This window comes from Colias eurytheme, chromosome 3 (assembly GCF_061535395.1).
Source record: "Colias eurytheme isolate Ceu_HAF_F1 chromosome 3, ilColEury1 Martin Lab GWU primary, whole genome shotgun sequence".
Lineage (NCBI taxonomy): Eukaryota > Metazoa > Arthropoda > Insecta > Lepidoptera > Pieridae > Colias > Colias eurytheme.
Window position 1 is genome coordinate 7,562,860 of NC_142982.1, and position 24,527 is coordinate 7,587,386.

A 24,527-nucleotide genomic window follows, 5' to 3' on the forward strand; every position below is an offset into this window, starting at 1 on the left:
TAAAGTTGTTTTGCAATAATTTTCATGGCAGGCCCTCATTATAATATTAATATATTCGTAAGAATAATATACCTATAGGTAATAAGTGTGTATAGGTAAACCAGAATCTGATGGCAATTAGGGAAATCAAAATTTTGAGTGTGCAACCCTAGGGAAAATGGACTGAACGATCTTGATACTGCTTATTTTTTATTTTGTCCTCAATATCATTACTCACATTGCATAAGTGGACAATACTGTACTTAATAATGAGATATCCACTTAATATTATTATGTAGGTACATACTTACATGTATAATATACAATTATACAAATTACTTTTATACAGGTAATACATAATATTATTATTTACACATACCTATATTTGTATACATATTCATTACCAGTATGCCATGTGAAAATATCGATATAATGATAATGTAGATCAAAACTGCTTATAATTTTTTATAAAATAAAATAAAATTATGTTTATTTTCGTAAGTATTAACAGACACACATTATAAAATTGACTTGGACAGCTTGGACTTGACGAATAGCCGTATTTGAAACTCCTGTAATAAGTTTTCATAAAATTATATTCTAATCAACAAACAATATTATAGTTACCTACATATAATATTTTTTAATTTATAGTATCAAAACGGGTAAGTCCAATTTACCAATAAAATCTTCAAAATTGAAAATTGTGATGTGTTTGACCCTTCTTCATCGAATGTTTTTCTATACACATTATAAACAACACCTCTTTCTTGTGATCGCAGCGGCTTTTTCGACATTTTCGAAGATTTTTTAGACAAAATCCTAAAAATTATTCATCAACTGCAAAAAAGACAAATAATTTGACATCCAATTTGATAGTTGTCAAATAAGTTGCCACATAAAAATCTTTTATTTCTTAAATATAAATATGCCATCAGATTCTGGTAGACCTATACCTATAGGTATATTATTCTTGAACTCTTTTCTGTTACGTTTTAATATAATAAAATATAGTCTGCATTTAGTGACATTACACACTATATACACAATCTGTACATATAATATACATTGTGTTATACATTGCGATTTTAAATTTACAATCCAAAAGTAAAATTCAATTCACTTAAAATAAAACTTATTTTGGTTTTAAAATTTATAGGTATAGTACGACATAAAAGAGATGAAATTAATTATTTTGGAACTAATTCGTTTTTCATTACCTGGCAACCCTGAATTGGCAATGTAGCTGTCAAGTTGAATAAAAATTTGTTGTTTTTTTCGTGAAGTGGAGAATTATTGAGATAAAATTGTTATTTAGAACAAGAAATTTAAATAAAAAAGCAGACATCATGAAAAAGGTTAAACGTAGCGGTGTCCGTGATGTGGTGTATAAAGTTTTTATTCGGTGTTTGTCCGAATTTCAAGCTGGAAATTTATTGACTGATTTGGAAAACGTTTACAAACGTACAGCAGAATATACCGGTGAGATTCCATTTATTTTTGCTCAGTACTACGTAAAATAGAATATTCCATTAGTAACGAGTGTTTAATGTATGTATGTATGGCGATTATTACGTTTTCGCAATTTAATTTGAGGTTATTTGTATGTAAACAAAAACTAGTTTTTATAGTGCGACCAGCACAATTTGAGTCAAGAAGTTATATCCAATCCAACCAGCCTCAAATAAAGTACCTAGTTTAGATTTTACTACATAGTATAGTGATAACTGTTTTCATACAGCTATCTATCTATTAATCAATCAAACCATAAGAAAAAAAATCATATTTACTGTATCATATTTACAGATACTGAAGATGCCCCGTACCCTCTTGCCAGTACTTCGAAACAGAGTGATGATCAGTCCTTTGAAGGAGTAGAATATTTAGATTTTGATGAATTATATTAATGTACAAAATTTATCTACAAAAAAAAATAAAAATATGTGGTTTTCAAATCGCCTTGTTTTTTTCTACCCGACGGACCCAGAAAGAGGGTAATGTATTTGAGCTGCATGTATGCTTGTTTGTTTGTATGTTTGATTCTATGTGTGCCTCTGCAGTCTAAACACTTGACCGATTTTTATAAAATAACTAATTCCAAATACATTTAAGTAAAATTTGACCTAGGTAGGTCAATTAAAATACTAATGTATTTTTGTCTTAAATTACACTATTGCTACAATGAAACAATTATAACGGTTTAAATCGCGGTATTTATTTTAGATTATATTATATAGATTTTTGGATTTTTATTCTATAGTATCAAGATCGCTTGCGTCGCAGTATCAGTGTTGCTATATGAGCGACGGTGGCGCCCTCATTTATTTTCAACTCTTTTGTGTCGCACTGTATGGAAGTTGAGTTTTTTTTATGAATTTTTATATCTACCTATTATATTCACTCGTATTTCTAATCCGAAAATATACGGAAAATATTATTAATTATTATATACACTTGTATGTTTATTGACATTGACGTGACAAATACTTGCCGCAAATGATTATGGTTTGTCGGTTTACTTTTGGTCGCTTTTGGTTTACTTGAAAGTCCGACAGCCGACTTCACGCGGTGACACTTCAGTACGGGTTTTTGCGGTTTACGAATCGGTGGGGTTGGTGATAAAATATAAGTCATAATTTTAAAAATAGTTTTTAATTGTGTGTATTTTTATATTATATAACGGAGCCGAAACGTGTTTAATTTTAATATAGTACTTTACACTCTATAGTTGTATATTAATAGAATAAAATATTTGTGTGAATGAGGGTAAAATTTAAAAAGTTAGTCCTGTGAAAAGTGATTTTAGTGAGAATACCTACCAAGACGCTATGAAATTATCATTTATATAAATCAAGGTGTTTCATTAGAATGTAAGTACTTACTTTGGAATAATTATAATAAACATGTAGTTTTTGTTTTTGAATAAATTAATTTTAAATTGGTTACTTGTCGATGAAAACTGTAATAATAAACAGACACCGGTATTTATTTTGGAATTAGCAACAATAAATATCTTCCAAATCCTAAAACCGAAACTCATAAACACCATACATACTGTATGAGCTTCAAATGTTATTTCATATACATATATAAATATAAGTATATATTGTTCAAAAGTTAATTATATTGAACAACATGTTGCAATTTTATGTATACATACTTATTTTCATACTCTAAAATATTTCTCATGTTCTGTTTTAAATACACAATAATATCTATCTAGAATTAAAAACATCACATATCCCATTTTGTCTTTTTGAATGGAAATATTAATGCAGTACAAATGTATTATACTTACAACATACATTTTTAAAAACTGTTTAGGTGTTTAAGTCATTGGTACATGAATTAATGAATACTAAAAATAACATAGTCACATTTTACTTATTTTAAGTATCAATCAATTATAACATGAAATTCTCAGTACTTATACCTTTAAAACTAAAATGTTATGAGTAATTTTGCAAAGAATATAAATATGAATGCTTATACTTAAGAAATAAACAATAAAATATTTTTCCCATAGATAAATATGGAGTCCCCATTGAAAAAAGGAAGACCGCCCCATCCTCGGGCGAGAGCAAACCCTTTATCAGCTATAACATTTGCGTAAGTAATATTTATAATATTTATCCCACCAAAAACATTTTCATGTAAAATGTTGCCAAGACGAGCCCATATGACTCGCACTGTCAAAAAGTTATCAGATCTCATGTAGAGCCAAGCTTCTAACACTACACGCCCTAACTCTACAAGGCCTATCTTCACAAACTCTACACCTTAGTCAAAATATGTGGCTTGGCCATTTCGCTACATTCACATCGGCTTAAGGTGAAAAATTAATTCACTGCTCATTACTTTTGTGTTATACAATAGTTCTTGTAGTAACGAACGGCCAAGCCACATATTTTGACTAAGGTGTAGAGTTTGTGAAGTTAGGCCTTGTAGAGGTAGGGCGTGTAGTGTTAGAAGCTTGGCTCTACATGAGATCTGATAACTTTTTGACAGTGCGAGTCATATGGGCTCGTCTTGGCAACATTTTACATGAAAATGTTTTTGGTGGGATTTCATTTCATTTTGTAAGTTGTTTGTAACAATTTTTTTTTTAACAAGGAGTACCTATACATATAATATATATCTAGGGGAACCAAGTTTTAGATTATTAGATTAGACCTCTAGCGTCATCAAAATTTAATTTAAAATTACAGGTCTCATACAAACTCCCATCCCCTAGTTTAAGGGGTTGGGGGATGAAAGTTACAAGTTTTATAATTTTTTTGTTGTTTGTGTGCTAATACTAGCTTACATACAAAATTTCAGCTTTCTAGGACATTAGGAAATACCTTAAGAATTTTGATGATCATCAGTGAGTCAGTGACGAAATTAGCGTTTTTTAGATATAGATAAAATCTGAAGTATAAAAGCTAATGTAATTAAAACTTAATATGTTCAATGAGTCCGCTATTGACAATATATCCCGAAAATTTTGTTGATCTAGCATAATCCAAACCCAAGTTATGAGGGTTCAAAAAAACGTCGAAGCGCTTCGAGAAAAGGTAGGTAGTGCCCGTGCGCCTCGCTTGGCTCGTCTTGGCGGGGGCACTACCGTGCCCCCAGATTTAATATATATGCAAAATAATCATTTTCAATACAGGTACTTAAAAAAAGTATATTGAATGTTATATCCACTTAATTCAGGTATATTTACAAAATATATCAGTGATAAGAGAATTTATATTTAAACAAAGTTTATTCTCAGTAGGTTATTTCTGCTCGTGTCTATATTCTCGAAGACTGAATGCTATAAATAATAATTAGTTACGTTAGTTCAATTGTTGGTTCTTACATAATGTAAAACAATATTTTTATTCAAATTCAGTTTATTTTTTATAATGACTATCATATATAAATGAGAAAAAACAAATGAATTAAAAAATATGAGACACAAAATTACTTGAAATGAAATCATTTGTATGAATTTCTGTTAATCTTAATAAATATGTGTTTTTTTTATCTATAATATTCTAATTATGTTTAATTAACTGTAGATGGACCTTACCAATATTTTGGGGAGGTTTGAAGAAAGAAATGGATGAAAATGATTTATATGAGCCGTTAGAAGAACATGCTTCAGGTATTTGTTTAAATTTGATTTATTTTCTATACCTGCACTAGCTGTGCCACGTGGTTTTACCTGCAGTGCTCCGCTCCTGTTGGTCTTATCGATTTTTTGATTCAAATCAGACCAGTAGTTCCTGAGATTAGCGCATTCAAACAAACAATGAAACTCTTCGCTTTATAATATTAGTATAGATAATATACACTATTTTTGTTTCTTTAATTTCCTCTCACAATCCATGTTATGCCTGTTGAGTGTTGATTTAGCAAATATCTCCTAGGATAATGTTGAAATTAAAAATATTGTTTTCTTTCAAATGGATAGCATTAAAATTTTTAAATAAAATTTTCTTTCTTGAAAAGTTTATGAATATTATAAAATTATAATTTTATATACTGATTGGGAAATACCATGAAAACTGACATAATTCATTTCACATTATACATATATATTTTCAATAATAATTCACACACAACATTCATTCAAATAGTTTAATCTACAATATAGTATTACAGTTAATGTTGTACTGAAAATGGAAAAGCAAGCCTATATTTTGTCAACTCATGTTAACATCACCGTCTCCCATAGATACTCGCCGTCAGTTGCCTAACAATAGGATCGCATATACTGACCGTGGGACCCTCGACCAGAGCTTCCACCGTTAACATTATCATAAGCAACCTATGTCTTTCCACTACATCCAACAATCGCCTATTAAAAGAACGTTAAAAATGTCCGTGCGATGTTTTAGTAAACTTTTATTTAAATTTACACCTTATTTCGTGGCATTAAAGTTCAAAGTCGCTATCACTCATTACAAAACTCTGCCCAAAACGCGTAGGCAGAGTTTTGCTTGGGACAATTTTTGATCGTGATTGTGAATCTCGTTGTAAATTGTATATCGAAGGCACGCCAAATCCCATCTTCATGCATTAATTAGATAAATATTGTAATATATATCTAATACAATATCAATGTTTAGGTCCACTGGGCGACAAATTTGCGCGGTTATGGGAAGAAGAGGTTGCCAGTGCTGGAGGGAAAAGAACTCCGAGCCTACTTAGGGTCATACTAAAAGCATATGCTGCGCGATGTATGCTCTATGGCTTTGTTCTACTGTTCATGGAATGTGGAATACGGTAAGATTTGAAAATCTATTTTATTTTAAATGTTGTATTCTGATAAACCTTTTAAATTATTGCAGCAAAATGTTGTGTCGTGCACAAATAATAATACCTTTTCGAAAATAGCAAGGTACAACACAATGTGAAGGGTCCCAAAAGGCCCTCTATACAATAGGCCGGATTAGCGCCGCGTATCGTAAAATACTTGCCAAAACTGCAGTGAATATAATTATTATTACATATTTTTTCTTGAATCATTCTTCAATGAAGATATCAATGCGGTTCAAGGCGGTGGTTGTTTGACCGCCTCCTCGGTACAGTGGTTGACGCGTGAGCGTAACACCGAGGGGTCCTGGGTTCGATTCCCGGTAGAGACGAAGAATAAAAAATGTCTTGGTCTGGTAGGACACAGAAGGCTGATCACCTACTTGTCTTAACAGATGTATAATGCATCTGCCCCTTACCCCACTATGTCCCCACATGGGACTTCACTTACATATTTTTTATTGAATCATTCTTCAATGAAGATATCAATGCCAGTTTAAATAGGCGGTGGTAATTTATTTGAATACTAATACGTATTTACGACTTAATTAGTGTTTGAATATTTATTTTACTTTCATGGGAATCGTTAGAATTTCAACAATGTGCGTTTGTACTTACATGAAAATACAATGCTCGTTCACTCGCCAAGGCTGTGGAATACCGCAAATGTAAAAACAATTCACAATTTAAATTTTTTCAATAATTATCTTTAAAAATGGCTGTGTAAAAATACAATGAAATTCATCCTTTCCTTGAAATCCATTCGCGTCAATCATTTTGACGACGCGGTGGCGCAGTGGTAAAGTAACTGCCTACTGAGCCGACGGTCCCGGGTTCGATCCCCGGTCAGGGCAAATATTTGTGTGATGAGCTCAATTATTTGTTCTTGGGTCTGGGTGTTATTATCTATATATGTATTTATAATATTATATTTATCGTCGCCTAGTACCCACAAGTCCACAACACAAGCCTTCGAGCTTACTGTGGGACTAGGTCGATTTGTGTAATAATGTCCTATAATAATATTTATTTTATTTTATTTACTTTCGTTTCTGTTTTAATTGTTTTTAAGTGTCAAACAATAATTATTAATTAACTTATCTACTCGATATTATCACATCCATTATTTGAAATATAAAATATATTGTATTCTTTGTATTACAATGCTCAATGAAAAAGTTATCATATTGAATAGAATATGTATTAACGAAAGGAAGTTGATAGCGATCATCTTTAATTATTTTTTCTTGTTTTCCATAATATATTGGATAGGTATCCCAGATTTACTTAGGCATTAATCATTAGATATGACTTGCGACTAAAACGTGATATATAAGTCAATTCTCAAACAATTATCGGTACATACCTAGGTATGTTGTTTGTAGAAATTTCAATGATAACAAAACCTATGTCAACCGTAATAAAATAATTGTCTCATAGCTAGGTACCTATAATGGAAGTCGTTGGTAAATATGCACAATTGTGTAGATATTATCATATAAATCCTATTTTTAGAAAATATTGAATGTTTTTCTTCTATTTCGCACGTTTTATTATTAATGAGACCTTGACAACAGTGTGTACACTGACCAAAGAAAAACAAAAGTTCCATTGTACATAAAATTTTAATTGCGAAAATGTGACATGTTTTGAAATATTTCATAGATAAAATAGATGAACATTAACCATATCTGATAAAGAAGGTACATGCATCGGTATCCATTGAATATAACCGTAATTTAGTAACAGATATCGATGTTAACCTATTTTGTACTATTTGTTAATAAAATTAACCTAGATGTTTATCTTACTTGTATCTAACACTATTGAACTTCTCGAGTTAGTGAACTGGCGGAATGCAATCGATTATTTCGTTAATTTATATTCGGGTTCTTAAATTATATTTTACGGTATTAGATGTTATTTGTAAACGTGTATTTGGAAAATAAAATACATTACCTTGCATGAAAGATTTCTCGTCCCATCACATCACCTGCCCCTATACAATTATTTGTACCTGCCTAATGCAACAAAAGCTATATTTAATCTGTTAACAATATAGCTTCTAGTTTTAATAGTAATAATGATTAACGAAATACTATAATATTAAAACTTAAGACAATTTCCTTCCACAAATTATGTATATTAGGTACCTACCTACTAATGGTGTAAACATATCCAATTACCTGCTCATTTTCGGAGCTTGTTGATATTATAATTCCCTAATTACTGAATACACCAAAGGACTTACCAGAATAATTTTTAGAAGTTTTCAATATCATTAGAATATCGGACCTAGAACAGCGTGCTACACCTAAATTTACATGAATGAACAAAACGTAGATACAATAATTCTAATTCTAAGCAATTTATAACATTTACGTGCGTAAAGAAAAATATCAAATAAGTATTGAAATTTAGAAAACTAACAAGGTTAGATACAATTCCCTAAAGAAATATGCATTGATGATTCCAATGTCAATTAACACACTCTGGGTGTTTATAGACATATCTATAAAACTGTCGATTTAGCAACAAAGTATTGTGTATAAAAATAATTTCGCGTTAACTTGGCGAGAATGACCGCAATTATGATAGCATAGTTGAAAATATTACATAGTTAGGTAAAAGTTTGCATAATTTTATTAAAGCAATGCAACGTCGGAGTAACGTTATCTTGTTTTTAATTAAATAACAAATTGATTTATTAGGTCATGTGCCTCGAATTAAAAGATCAATTGTTTACTTAGTTTATTACCCCCAATTAGCATTCCAGACTTATTTGATATTTTATTTTATTCTTCATGCAATTTGTTGCAAAGCTGCGTCTATAAATTGTGTGTGTGAAGATAACGATGTACCTATATAGGTTTTATAAAATAGTTAAATAGAACGGAAGTGCTGCTGATTGAATTTCCAATGCCATTGTTGATTCATGGTTTGAATTTGCTATTCATCATGACCAAGTAAATCTAACAAATTTAGCGGAAAAAGCTATAAAATCATCTTTGGATCATCAGTAAACACTATCATAATATGATATATTTATTATTTAAGAAAGATTCAGTTGTGCTGATTCGAGAATCTTGACTCATTACTATGTAAAAGTAATTAATATAAAAAAATACTTTCAATATTCATGTATTCAAGGTAATTTTAATTATTATTTATTCAAAATTAAACGATAGGTACATTTGAATGAAGTTGAACGTTTAAAATTTAAAATATGGCAATTTGTATCTCACTATGAATTATGAATGATTGATATGATGGTTGCCAAATCCAACAATGCAGTAGAAGATGGTATTTTAAAGGTAGTTTAGAATAAGGTCAAGAAACGCGCTGTTACACTTTTGCCTTGGTTGCGTATGTCGACCTAGCGGAATGGCAAGTCGCACAATGTGTCACTTACTTTTGGTTGTGTGCGCGTTGACATTGCTCGAGGAAACACCTCGCAGAGCATTGAGTTTCATGTTACCATGTAGATACGAGTAGCCAGGCTTTATACCGTTCATGACGTCATTATTTGCTTTGCGATCAAAGATTGACCAGGGTGGCTTGTATGAGTTTGAAGTCACGAAATATTTGGTGGTCTGAGACGTGACGTGAATCTAATATGTATCATAAATATTTCTCATCCTAATTATTCTATTAATTTCTGTCACAATTTGATTTAAATTCAATATTACGAACCTGTGTTCAATCCCCGTCCGTATGATGTGATGTGACCACGATGTGACTAAATATCAGCCAATATATCACGTCCATTCGAATATAAAACACCGGAACTAATCTATCTTTCTAATTAGTTCGTAAAACGGGTATTTTACTTATCTCACATAAGCATTTATTGAAATTAATTCTACATTGCTCTTGTAAGTGGTGGTGGTATTAAATGATCGCTTAGATACGAGTATATAAAATGGATTAAGCAATAATTTTAAGTTAATGTTTGATTTCTTCTGTCATAGATAAGATATAATTATAATAATTGTTAGTTTGAATAATATTTGCTCTGAATTGAATGAATGGTATATTTTATATCTACGTGCTCGAAAGCCATTAGGCATGATAACTGCCGTGCTCGCTGACTAGATTATGCATCGTTTATTTTATTAGATGAGATTAAGAGATGGCATACCTGGAGTTGTAGTGTAGAAATTTTCATACTTCTTACCATAAGACTTAGAAATTGTCTTTACAGGAATTAGTAGTTAGATAAGCTTTTTAACTGTGTAACTTTTTTTTAACTCATTTCTGCTTCTTTCATCGCAACTATGCATATTTTGACGACTCCGAGGTGTGATTCATATGAACACATGCTGAATAGCAAAAAAAAGTCGACAATCACCTTTATTAATATTTTATTATTATCACAGAATAACCCTTGATTACTATAGATACAAAGACAGAAATACTCAAATAAAACAAATGTGCACAATATATAATTGAATGTTTAGCGGCATGCAATTTGGGTGCGGTCTTTGTCGGTCTATTACTCAACTATTCATAGCATTTTCTTTTAATTATATACAATTATCTTGGAATTGAGCAACTGTAATAATCCTACAGCATTAAACCGTAAAGTCATAATGTTGTTCCTTTGAATTCAAATAGCTTCAAACATTGCGTGAATGATTGACGTTAATCTTTGCTTTAATCGTTCTATCTTAAACATCAACAATATTCTTTGAGATTTTCTTTGAAATGATTATACTTACTTACCTTTTTATTATGAAAAATCAGAGACTTTGCAGTTTAATAATCGTTCTCTCCTCTAGTATACAACAACCGCGTATGCTTGGTTTCTTCATCGCCTACTTCGGTCAGGAATCTCAACTTTTTATGCACAATCGTCTGTTGGAACTCCATAACCGAGTTGTAAGAGCGCAGGACAATACGACACTTAATTTAAAGTGAGGAAAATGCCTGCTCCGTTGTTGAAGTAGTTTACATTTTAATCATTGTTAATATCTTTCATAATTTTACTTTTTTAGAGAGTTTCGTAGAAATGTAGTCGGTAGGTATGTTATTTCCAATTTCAGCTTTCATAGATAGATAGGAGACTAGCGTAACTCAATCAATTTTCTTAATTACTTTTGTTATGTTTTAAAAATAAATTAATTAGAAATTAATCAATTTTCAAGTCACGCGTTCGTAGTGTATATTTAATTATTTACTGTTACATTATATTTTTATTTATCTTGTGATTGTATAGAATATATTTCCATTCTGTAGTGTTAAAAGGAATGACTGCATGGTTGTTCATGATTATAGTGTATGCATTTATGTATGTTTAGAACATTGACCTACAACACTAGTGTGTTTCCTAGTTTATATCCGCAATTTTATATTAATTCCATGTGTAATTATGCTCAATGATGCCTCTTTTTGTACAGCATAGCGCAACCAGTGTTTCTAGGAAAACTGGTCGAGTATTACAGCCCTGATCAGAAGACTGTGAAACCAACGGAGGCGTATTTATACGCCGGAGCGGTTGTTATATGTTCGGCGTTAAACGTCTTCGTAGTACATCCGTACATGATGGCCATTCTACATATGGGCATGAAATTCAGGGTCGCCTGCTGTTCTCTTATTTATAGAAAGGTAAATAATCCATACTTATGTTGTAAAAATAAACGCGAAAGTTACGCCGTTTTTGTATCTGTTTCATTCGCTACTTCGAATGAATGGAGCCTTGGAGAAGGACATGGAATTTTTTTTGACAAACAAAGTTTAACAAGTGAAATTGGAGTACTTATGGATATTTGTATGTGAAGATATGAGAAGTAATGAGGTGTTCAAGCGAATAAATTCTTATTCGTGGGCGGAATACTAGAGCTCTATATTATTTTGTTTTTATTGAATGTCACTAGTTACAATACACTATTCCCTCGAAATGCTTCTCCCTACTCTGAGGCCCAATATTAAAATATCCGAATTTTACACTTTAAGTGGACGAATACCTAAATATTTAAACTCGCAGACGTAAGTAGTTATTATTTGAATGGATATAATAAACTATTATTATTCTATTATGTTATCCCATCTTCAGTTGGTTGCCTGGAAGAAATCACTTATAAGTGATAAGGCCGCCATCTGTGCTGTGTCTTCTTTTAGTATAAGTTTTCTTTTTGTAATTTTTTTTTGTTGGCAGTACAATAAAGTATTTAAATAAAATAAATGAATAAATAAACAGTACATGGAGTATTCGGTATTCGTATGTCACTGTGATATAAAATTATACAGTTTTCCTCCAATAGACAATGATGCAAACGCGTGATTCATTCATCATTATCAGACAATCGATTTTTAACAGCTGTTACTGTGAAATAAATATAAAGGTTTAACGATTCAAGTTTACACTTTCAATTTGCAAGTCAATATCAATTATCAATGTGATTAAATGTTATCTTTACTTCGAGGAGGTCGCGTTATCCTTTCAGCTACTGAGTAAATATTAGAAGTATAGGTATGTCAATAATAATATGTGAAAACCCAGGTAAAGCTAAAACGTGATATACTGTAGATAAAGTCTACAGTTCCAATGCATATACTTGTACTATTAAATAGTTGTGACAATACCTACTTCGTCTTCATTTATGCCAAATCTAAATAGGTGACAAAATTATATTCAGGCAACGAAAATTTTCCAAGATGGAAATGGATTATGATAAAATTTCAATTTATATTTAAATTGCATTTTGAAATTACGCTAGCTGTTCATTACGATTGCCGATTTACAAACCATTGTTACTTGGATTTTCCTCCATGCGGAGTAAATAATGACTAATAAAGTATTTTCCTATCAACACTCAAATCATCGTTGTAGTCCTGAATAACTTAATGGCAAATATAATATATGCTACTTAAGATTTTATCTCTTTAATAATGTCTCCCAGATTCAGGTTTAAGCTGTAAGACAATTTTAGAACTCTATTTTTTTCTCATCACTGCTAATTTGAGCGAATGTGATATGTATCGTGTAAAATGTAAATGATAAACCATTATTAAAATTAAGTGTTATGCTTATGTAAAATAATTGTTGAAATTCTTAGTTAATAATAGACATCCAGAAATAAATTCTCATCACTGATACTATTGTGAAGTAGCTATATTTGAATGCGTACTTTTTACGTATTCCTTGCCCTGACATTTAGGATCAAAATGTTAATCATTATCCAAATTCGGTTTATCGCACGGAAGTTATACGCGTACAATATACACCTACATACATTTCGGCGATTCTTAATTATACATGGTATTGTTTATACTCTTTAAAAGTGTGTGCCTAGCAGCCTAGCTATTAGGAAAGATAAAACAAGTTTTATTATATTTTTTTTCGAATAGTCTACCTACTGATGAAGTCAGACTCGAAATCTAAACCTTTTTTATTCCAGTGCTTATGAATAATCAATTTTTTTGTTGTTAAAATTTGAATAAGTCGGCCGCCTAACTATTACAAAGAATATGTAATAATACTTGTACATTTTTACAACTAGCCAGGATTTGACTTACTATAAATTATTATCATTCAGTAACATTTTAATTTTTATCGTAGTCAATGAATCCTTCTTAAGTTTGTGTTTAGTCAAAAAAAGCTTCGACTGCAATACAGATAACTAAAAAGATCCCAAATGTTCCGTTGACAATTAAATACCCGTAAAATAGATCAAACGTCACATTTCCAAAGACAAATGCGCTAGAGCACCTTGGCATACATGCACTATTCGACAACTAGTTTGGGAAGTATATAGATATCAATGTATAGATCGCCAGAATTGCACAATTCTCATAAATATATTGTAATCCGAATTGACCATAACATTTTTCTCGTCCACTTTTATTAATAGACTAATCCGTGTATAGAAATTTCCGTGGAATATTTAGTTCAAGATTGAGATCTTGAATTTGATAATAATCTCATCCATAATCCATAACGAGAATGTCTCATGAAGCTCATAAAAATTATAATATAAGTCCTAATCTCGCAATCTTAAGCTTAAATCGTTCATTAACTGACACACAAAGTTTCCAAAATTTTAAACTAAAATATTTCTACAGTCGCTACGGCTTTCGAAGACAGCACTCGGCGAGACGACCATAGGTCAAGTGGTGAACCTCCTCTCCAACGATGTGAACCGCTTTGACGTTGCGATCATCTTCCTGCACTATCTATGGATCGGGCCGCTAGCCACGGTGATCATCACGTACTTCATGTGGCTGGAGATCAACTGGGCGGCGATAGTTGGTGTGGGATTCATGCTTGCGTTCATACCGCTGCAAGGTAAGGTTTTTGGGGTAATTTTTTTTTGTGATTTTCTCAATATTTTTTGAGTTATTATACTAATGCTGATGGAGACAAATACAATAAACCAAAAATCATTAAAATTCGTTCAGCCGTTTTTGAGTTCTAACTACTTCTAACTTTCCCGACGTTATTTTAAATAATATGTTGATTTTGGTGGATTGATTGAAAAAATAATATTCAGAGATTAATAAATCAATGATTTTTCCTTTATAATTTATAATCGGTGTTCCATTTATATTGTGTCAAGTTTCGATGATAATATATATGATAATAAATACCAAAATAATTAATATCGTAATAATCCTCGTTAATTTAGTGGCGTTTTTTCGAGAGTAGATTTTGTGTAAAAGCTTTGACTTGAAGTTTTGTTGCTTAAAAATTACATCAAACAGGTACAATTTTCGTACAAACGTAAAGATACACTGTGCATTCTTCACATATTTCTTAATTAAACCAAGCCAGATTATAATCATGACATTTAATTGCTGTGCGAGGGTCATTCCGGCTAATGACCCATATAGCAGTGGCATATATAGGTTCTAACTTGTTCTAAGTGCCTACAATATCCATTCGGGTCCATATTTTTTACCGAGTGTTTCGCTTTGAACGTTCTTTTCGTTTTTTATTTGACCGTAGACACAATCGAATCAGATGGCCTCTCTCGGTAAAAAATGAGTGCAGTATTCATGAAAACTTGTTTAACACTACAATTTAAGTATTTTCTCGTTAACCTTAAAATATCGTATTTCTTATCGTAAGCATTATCCCCATTAAGTTTTGCATCAACTCAGATAATTTAAATTAAATCTAATTTAGTGTTTGTTTTAATTGGCTAACGTAAGCGATACCTACTAACTAACTGGCTTATGTGGTTAACACTGATGATAAAGTAAGGTCAACGGACTGACTTTAAATACCTTTTCACACAAACAAAGTTGGCGTTAGGATATACCGCGATTTACAGACATATTGTGAAATTCTATACATACATATAATCTTACTATTATCGTAGACAACGCCAACGCATACGTCTCGGAACCTTAACCTATGCAATAGTCAGTGTATTTGCAACGCGGCAACGGTCTGTAACGTGACGCGATATTACGTGTTTACTGTTTACTGTGGAGGCCTTATTATGGTCAGTAACTTGATAGGATAAATAATTACTCATTGCAAAGATTGCACAATATTAGTTGCTCATCATAGGTACTAATAGTTTTTATCTGTGGTCAATTTAGAACAATACATCATTGCAGAAATACAAATAAAAACAATTTGTCACTAATTGAAACAACAACAGATAACGGCTAGGTTAATTGAGATGCACTTTTTGCAAATGAAATGTCCCTTAGATAAAATACGGTCAAACTGTGCAATGAACTATTATATTTTGCGCTCATAAACAATAAAAAATAATAAATTATTGACCGAAAGGACGTTCTGAATCATACTGATTGCATAAAACTATGTAGGCGTATGACTGTTGGACTTTGCTTACTCAATTGTACCATTCTAGGTTCATTATACTATTTCAGATATTTTAATATAGGTAGGTATACGATTTGATAAAGATGAAATAAGAAACATATACGCAACCAAATAATACCTAAATATATGTAATAAAAGATACATAGGTATCTTAATTTTTTTTAAATCGAAGTAATAAGAAAAAGTTGTAATATTTTCACCTTTATCACTACTACACGATATTGAGAAAGGCTAGTTTTCCTGACATAACCTGTCTACTCTTGAGTCTTGACCTTAATTTGTAACAATGACACTTATCGGTGTTTTCGTTGGTTGCCGATGTCATAAATTTACTAAGGAACACAAAAATACCTACTTGACTTGCCGTAAGAAACAGGAGTGTCTTTATTCGTAATCCACTTAGGTACATTCATGTAAACATTACTGTATCAAGGCCACTATCTTGTCTTTATATTATCTTCTTAAAGTCCTTGTGTAACAATACGAGGATTTTAACAGATATAAAAAGAATACAGAAACAGGATTACTTCTGTTTCGCTGATTTTACAAAGTTGTAAAGCTAATTTAAATATTACCATCGAAGCCTCAGCGGGTGTTTACAGAGATGCACAAGCGATCACTAGGCTCTTTGCAATAATGTCGAAATCACTTGAATTGTCTTAAGTACTATTAGCTTCTGTTAAAAGGATTACTAGAAGAACAGTTATTTTGCTGCATTATTTCTATTTCTAAACGATGTGCGACGTACGTTTCAATTACTTAAAGATAAAACTCTGTAGAATAAAGACGTTTAACCGCAAATTGTCAAGTGTTTTATTTTCCAGTTATTATAATTTAGGGTGATGGGTTTTGGGAACGTTGTAATATTTAATAAAGTTAAATATATAACGTTCCACAACATGTCTCAAGTTCACGTTTCTTTTAGAACAAGGAGAGATCAGATATTCTTTGAATAGTCAAGGCATATCGTACCGCACATTATGTTTTCCATAGGATATCGCGAAATATGTTTTTCTTTTCAGCTTATTTGGGAAAACGTACATCAGTACTGCGTCTCAAAACAGCGCTGCGAACGGACGAGCGCGTGCGACTGATGAACGAAATATTATCCGGAATTCAGGTCATCAAGATGTACACTTGGGAGAAACCCTTCGCAGATCTCGTGGCCAAAGCTAGAAAGTAAGTTCAAACGTTGCTTCGAGTTGTGCTGCATATGTTTAATATTCTTGTTGTATTGTATGGGCTTATGCATGTTGCAATTGCGATTTATGTTCTCAACTATGTATTACTATATATCTTGCGATTAGAATGGTAAGAAAATAAATATCTTGTTCACGCTAATGTGTTTATTAAACGAGACGTGAAGTACCTAACATATTAAACACTTCGTTAAATAGCGAAAGGTAAATATATTTCCTTGTTTCTTTAAAAGCGAGAAAAGATGGTATAGAATATAGCACTTATAGGAAGCATTAAGTATTAACATAGTGTATTATAATTTCTTTAACGCGCCTCTGAGTGTGTGAAATGGCTTTGGTATATAATCAAAACTGTAATTTATTTGTGCTATTTAATGTTATTCTTAAGCGTGTTCGACTAATGCATTTAGTCTTGTGTACATTTTTGCTGTATTATATTTTCCTTCTGTCTATGGTTTCTGCTTATAATATGAACTATAATTGTACAAAAATGAAGAAACTGAGTAGATTGTATTGAAAGATGTTTCTCGAATTACGTGAACCCAAACAAAATGTCTCACATGTAAAATATAAATGTATTCTTTGCGTCAAACAAAACAAACATCGGCACGTTTATTGAATTATTAATTATGGTCGTCAAATGTTATCTTATCATTTATCAGGCGCGAATTAACGGCGAATGAAGATGGAACTTTGCAAAAGCTTGTAATACATAAAATGTTCTATAAACAGAATTCTTGACTTGTATGTTTTTGCTCAATGCCGAAGTATTCCGTGAAAAATGATATATAACATATTTTCAGTTGCAATCTTAGTAGAATCAATCATTTTTCTAAGAAATTTAATAAATACATGACTGATATTGACTAGCACTTCATATTATAAGGCTATTACTATTGAATTATTACAAAACGTGCATAGTAATATTTTTTGCAGAATTGTTCGCGAGTACAATAAAATTATAATATGTATGTTTAATAAATATAGCAGTGTACCTAATATACGTACACAGGCTGACCCACAATTTCTTTTGATGTACGTAAATATTTTTGTAGTACCTATAACCTTCTACTTTTGTACAAGATAATCTCGAATATTTGTACTGCGTGATTTAAATATACATGCTTTCATTGCTTATCTAATAAAAAAATGTGTGCGTGTACTAGTGTACACACGTAAGAAGTGAAACTTCTTTATGACCTTATTTTTCAAAAAATAATTTACTATGTACCTATATGCAACTTTACAGAAATACGTCAAATCACGCGTGGTAGGGATAAGAAAAAGATGGCGCGTAACTTAAAAATGTCACGCGTAACGAAAAATTGTTACACTAAATTTTTTTCCAACCCCGATAAAGAAGTTTCACTTCAAAAATAGATCGTATGTTTTCGCGAACCTTTTTGTACGTACATCTAGTCTCAACCTGTGGTCTAAACGGTTCCGTGCTCCTTTTTATCTAAGAGGAAAACGCTCTGCCTTATTGGAATATGTACTAAAACGTGCTAAAACTACATTTTTATTTCACGCTTCATCCGAACAAAATAAATTTTATTGTGTAAAAGTCCATGCAATATGCAAATTAGTTTTGTGATGTTGTTGAGAATGTTCATTCAGACAGAGAGGTGACCTGTAAATTACATAATGGTTTATTTTGTAGCGGCAATTGTTTTTATAATACTAATTTATGCGCTGACTCATTTGGCGATATTTATACTATAAAATCAGCATAATATGTTTGAGTATTATGTAAAATAACTGAAGCCGGTTGTAGCCTGATCATCTAACCACACCTAACCGCTACCTACAACTGAATGGCTTCAAAATCGGTCCATGCGTTTTGGATATCTCAACTAGACATACAGATATATTTTTTACAAATTTAACGTATTAAAAATCTGTTCTTTACAAATATCCAATGTTTTATTTAAGTATATGGTTTTATAACATGGGTATAATTTATTTATTACATCTGGTTTTTTGAACGTTTCAAAGTAAGCAATTAAATGAAAACAAAAAGTAGTTGTTGCTGTTGCCAATGTTGCTATGTCGTCAATTAAGCTCGTCAACTTTAATAAATCAGCATTGATAGTTGTCTGTTGTGTGACTAGGTACTTATATAAATAGGGAATTCTAGGTTCCAACTACAAAAAAAATCAAGATATAAATCAGTAAAAATAACTAATTAAATTAACTCTCTAGCCTCCGTTTACTAGACAATTGATTATACACAGACGACATGTCGTAAATAGATTGATATAATTAAAAATGCTTAAGCTACATAGTGGCTTCTCTCTGTCTAGCTTTCTTTGCGGTTGAAAAATAATATACCGTCTCTAATTACGATGTTTCTATTTTTTATCACAGTTTCATTGCATTCGATGCAATAGCTAACTTTAACGACTGCAATTTCTCAAATGAAATTTATCTCAATGTTGAAATATATTTATTAATTAATTATCAATTTGAAGAACGTCTAGTATTCATTATAAAAACGTGATTAAAAAAAGTAAAGAAGATTGATGCTTTTACGTAATTTAATAGGTAGGTATTATAAGGTATTATTCATTGAAGTAATCACCTCTTATAGACGTGCGTGATACGTATTAATGTCATCATTTATACTCCAGTCAATCTAGACATTCAATTCACAATAATTCCAAAAGTTATCAAACTTCGGTCAAGTGAATGGTACATTGGGACGACAATAAATCCCATTTTGCAACCTTGTCCGCAGTCCGGAACTGCAATTAAATTATTTTTTGCTGTATGGTCCTGAAAAAAATTCCAAAAGTTCTGCAAACTTGGGGAAGTTTTCGATATAATATTTCATATCACGTATTAAATTTGCAACCAATCTCAGTGTACGGAACATCTTTTAATATTGAATATTAATGTTTTTTTTTTTTATTAAACTGAATGAGGTTGCAAATTTGTAAATGCACCAGAATAGATGTTTTCGAAGTTTGCAACCAAGTTCCAAAACTTTTGTAATTATTCCGAGACCACCTTACTCGAAAAAATGACCACGATTTAAAAATAATTATAAATAAACATGTTCCGGTCAACGAAAAAGGTTGCAAATTTATACAACCGTTCGGTATATATTTCCGATATCTGTGTTAAGTTTGCAGAACTTTTGGAATTTTTTTCACGACCATACAGCAAAAAATAATTTAATTGCAATTTTAACAATGTTCCGTACACTTAGATTGATTGCAAATTTAATACGTGATATGAAATATTATATCGAAAACTTCCCCAAGTTTGCAGAACTTTTGGAATTTTTTTCACGACCATACAGCAAAAAAATAATTTAATTGCAATTTTAACAATGTTCCGGACTGCGGACAAGGTTGCAAAATGAGATTTATTGTCGTCCCAATGTACCATTTACTTGACCGAAGTTTGAAAACTTTTGGAATTATTGTTAAATTCTCGATTTTCAATGTCGATTCTGACGGTTTTATTGATTTGACATACGATACCGAAGCTTTTAATGTTTATTGTAATGTTCGTAATATCCTATTATGCACTTGATAAGCGTACAAAAAAGGTTAAACGCGAAATTAAGATATACAGAAAGACAAACAGAGGTTATATTTACAATGTACTTATGCTCTAATGGACGTAAGAAATTGATTACGCCATGTTATATCCGTGATAAGCTTTTAATTCAAGCACATATGTATTTAGTTGGTAATGTGTGAATCTATATTAGCTGGATATCCTCTAATCTACGTCTTGAGACAGGATTCAAGGATGAGGCAAGATACAAATAAGATAAACGAATTGCTTCATGTTCAACGAGATATAATATACATACCTATGTACATTTTATTTTATAATAAAGATGCGATTTTTATTTAGAATATTACTCTATATTATAAAAGATTATAATAATAAAAAAGAGCGTATGTGCCGAGTACACGTGGGAGAAGAGAAACTTCTTTGCCAGGATGCAAAGATACCAAAATCGTCGCCTTACCACATAACGTGACAGTATTGTCATGACGCGACCTTGACGTTTTACTCTCAACGCGCCCAAAGAAGTTTCTCTAGAAAAATTAATCTTTATGTGGCGAATAAGAATAAATTATTTTATGCAAAAGATGGATATAGAAAGATATTTTCAAACCATATTTTCATACAATACCATGTCTAACTTATTTGCGTTGAAAACAGCTCATGCAATATTTCACAAACGCGCACTTTCTTTGCAGACAAGAAATAAAGCAAATAAGGGCGACTTCATACATCCGCGGTGTGCTAACATCTTTCATCATGTTCACGACCCGTATTTGCCTGTTCTTCTCGATCCTGGCGTTCGTCCTTGAGAACAACGTGATTAGCGCCAAGCAAGTGTTCGTTGTGACGAGCTTTTACAATATCTTGAGACAGACTATGACCGTGTTCTTCCCGCAAGGTTAGTTTGGTTTGGAAATGTATTTCAATTTTATTATACTTAGGCCTATATGAATAAAACAAGTTTTAAACTTTGTATTGAAATTGTCAGTATAATGTTAATTTCAATCATTTACCATTTTACGCGTGGATAATTTTAATATATGCCTTCTTTTGATTTTAATAGCTTTCTTTCGTGTATAATCATCGTTAATAACTTAATGTTTGAATTTATTCTCTCACCGTCTCTTGCTATTTACAAGTTACATTGTTTGTCATTGTTCAGAAAACTAGCAATTATCACTATCAAGATTCTTCAGCCGGAAATACTTAAGCAATTTAGCCCGCCTAATTAACGCATTTCCTTCACGGGTTTGTCCATCAGGTATAGCCCAAGTAGCTGAAGCTACCATATCGATAAAACGACTCCAAAACTTCATGTTATACGAGGACACAAGTAAACCAGTACCAGGCTTAGCGGAAATTCAAACATCCTCCAAAAAAGGAAAGGAAGAATCTCTAACAAAGGATATTCCACCTTCACCAGTCAAAGCCGATATGGAAAAGGAAAAGGAAGCTGATACAAAACAATCGTTAGAAACTCCTCCGGAAACTAAAAAGGCCCGAGAAGCTAAAGGCAATGGTGAGTCTGTTGATCTTAAATCATTCGTGTACAAAGTCCAACAATTCATTTGTCATTTAATACACAGTAATTACTTCATTTGTTTCAACAGCGAATCGTTATTAATGAATGGCTACTAGGAATAGCAGCATCATAAAACCCATAAAACACACACAAAGCAGTATTTTAGGTACAACAGCTGTAACATATATTTATGGTTATTCATTATTACCGTATTTTATTAAACGTAATTGTACGTTATGAATTTTACTAGATACTAATTAAAACAAGTACCTATTGCTTACAATCAATTAGCCACAAAGTGTTATTGATAATTACTAACTAGCTGCCCGTGGCTTCCACGTCCGCGTGCGCGTGTACACCATGATATCACATGAAAGCCTCATTAAATTTTGTTATCTTGACAAAAATAGCCTCTGTCCATTCCTAAGATTAAGTACACCCATCTTGGATCCAAATTTCATCATAATCATAAATCTGAATCAGATGTTTAGCCAGAAACAGGACAATTGGCATAGTGAATTTTTAAAGAAATGTACTAAATTATGGGTTTGTTATATTCAACAATATTAGCGCATACACTTACACCTAAATCTCGAAGGGTCCTCACCAGCACCGTTCTTTCTAGATCAACAAAAACTTTTTGTTTCTAGGCAATCTGGAAGCACCACTAGAATCAGGTGAAGAAGACAACGAAGAGTTGGCAACAAGAGTTGAAGAAGACGCGAGAGGAGTAAGACTGAAACACGCTACCGCGAAATGGATCGTATCGCACGCTGAAAACACGCTCACTGATATGTCGCTCACTATCAAACCTGGAAAGTAAGTGAAAGTAAAGTTGTGTTTTTTAATCAAATGAAATTGTTTGGCTAAAGGGTTTTTCTTTATATTAAGGAGAGAAAAAAGACGTATAAGACATTAAATTTTGTTAATGAAATTAATGACAAATGATTGTGAAGTGATTGAGATATTAAAACCACCAAAGATTTTTTTTACCAATAGTAATTACACTCTTTTAAAACATGTGTTTGATGTTCAATTCATACTTTTATGAATTTCCTATGCAACTTTGTTACAAACTGTATTTAAAAATTGAAAATAGGTATAAACCAAAGACAACATAAATAATTAATAAAATTAAATTTCGCATAATCGCTTTAATATTATCTTGACAACTATCCAATTGATCTTTTTAAAATAAAAAGTACCCATAATATAATAATTTTTCATTTACAGGTTAATAGCAGTAATAGGGCCGGTGGGTGCGGGCAAGTCATCGCTCTTGCACGTACTGTTGCGTGAATTGCCTCTCGTCTCTGGCTCTGTGCATATCGGTGGAACTGTATCTTATGCTAGTCAGGAGCCTTGGTTGTTTGCGGGTAAATATAACAGATTTTTTTATGTTTTTTATTATAAATTATAACGCTCATGAAGTTTTTGAAAATTCGGGATTAATAAAGGGGCTATTGTTTTTTAATTATGCTTAAATTCACTTTTTTTTGTATAATAGTCGCATATTCCAAAAACAGAAAACATCGTGTTAAACATTCTTTTGAAAAATAAAACAGTTATAATTTTAATATTGATAAAGATCTTCGCATATCTGTACAATCTGACACGCACTCGCTATAGAGAAATTTTCTAAAGTACAAGCAACTTTTGCTTCCACCATATTTTTGCTTAATATACCAATATTTTTTTTACCATCAATTCTAAAGGAATTATCACGTATTTGTCCACAGGCAGCGTCCGTCAGAACATCTTATTCGGTCAGCCGATGGACCGTCCGCGATACAACGCGGTGGTTAGACGCTGTGCTCTAGACCGAGACTTTACATTGTTCCCACATGGTGATAAGACTGTGGTCGGAGAACGGGGTGTTAGTCTTAGTGGAGGTGAGTTAAAAATTTATAAGGTACATATAGAAATAAATAAGTATTTAAAAAACACAAAATCTTACATACCTCGGAGAGATAGTCACCAAATAAAAACATCACGATCAACATTGCTGATAAATACATATTGATATGTTTCATTACTTTGATATTGGGAAGTCTATACTATACATTGACAATTTGTTTTAGTATAATAATCTATCTTAGGAAAAACGCCGCTTTGCGCTCTAAATCCTGCAAAATAAAAGTGCGCGACTAAATAAATTTTCAAACTTTGTGAGCGATGTTCAATTATTTTCTTCAATTTAGCTTTTACAATT

At 31.6% G+C, this 24,527-nt stretch overlaps 1 protein-coding gene across 1 annotated transcript in view; it reads left to right on the forward strand.

The window, feature by feature from the left end:
- Nucleotides 1–2,533: 2,533 nt before the first annotated feature.
- LOC149909735 (putative multidrug resistance-associated protein lethal(2)03659) overlaps nt 2,534–24,527 on the forward strand; it is a 34,512-nt gene continuing 12,518 nt past the window's right edge. The window contains exons 1-12 of the mRNA XM_090119830.1: nt 2,534–2,849; nt 3,506–3,588; nt 5,028–5,113; nt 6,081–6,237; nt 11,667–11,874; nt 14,332–14,554; nt 17,089–17,245; nt 21,489–21,691; nt 22,055–22,312; nt 22,966–23,134; nt 23,549–23,691; nt 24,055–24,207. Coding sequence (XP_089975956.1) covers nt 3,512–3,588; nt 5,028–5,113; nt 6,081–6,237; nt 11,667–11,874; nt 14,332–14,554; nt 17,089–17,245; nt 21,489–21,691; nt 22,055–22,312; nt 22,966–23,134; nt 23,549–23,691; nt 24,055–24,207 — 1,834 coding nt within the window. The 5' untranslated portion in view covers nt 2,534–2,849; nt 3,506–3,511. The remainder of the gene's footprint in view (nt 2,850–3,505; nt 3,589–5,027; nt 5,114–6,080; nt 6,238–11,666; nt 11,875–14,331; nt 14,555–17,088; nt 17,246–21,488; nt 21,692–22,054; nt 22,313–22,965; nt 23,135–23,548; nt 23,692–24,054; nt 24,208–24,527) is intronic.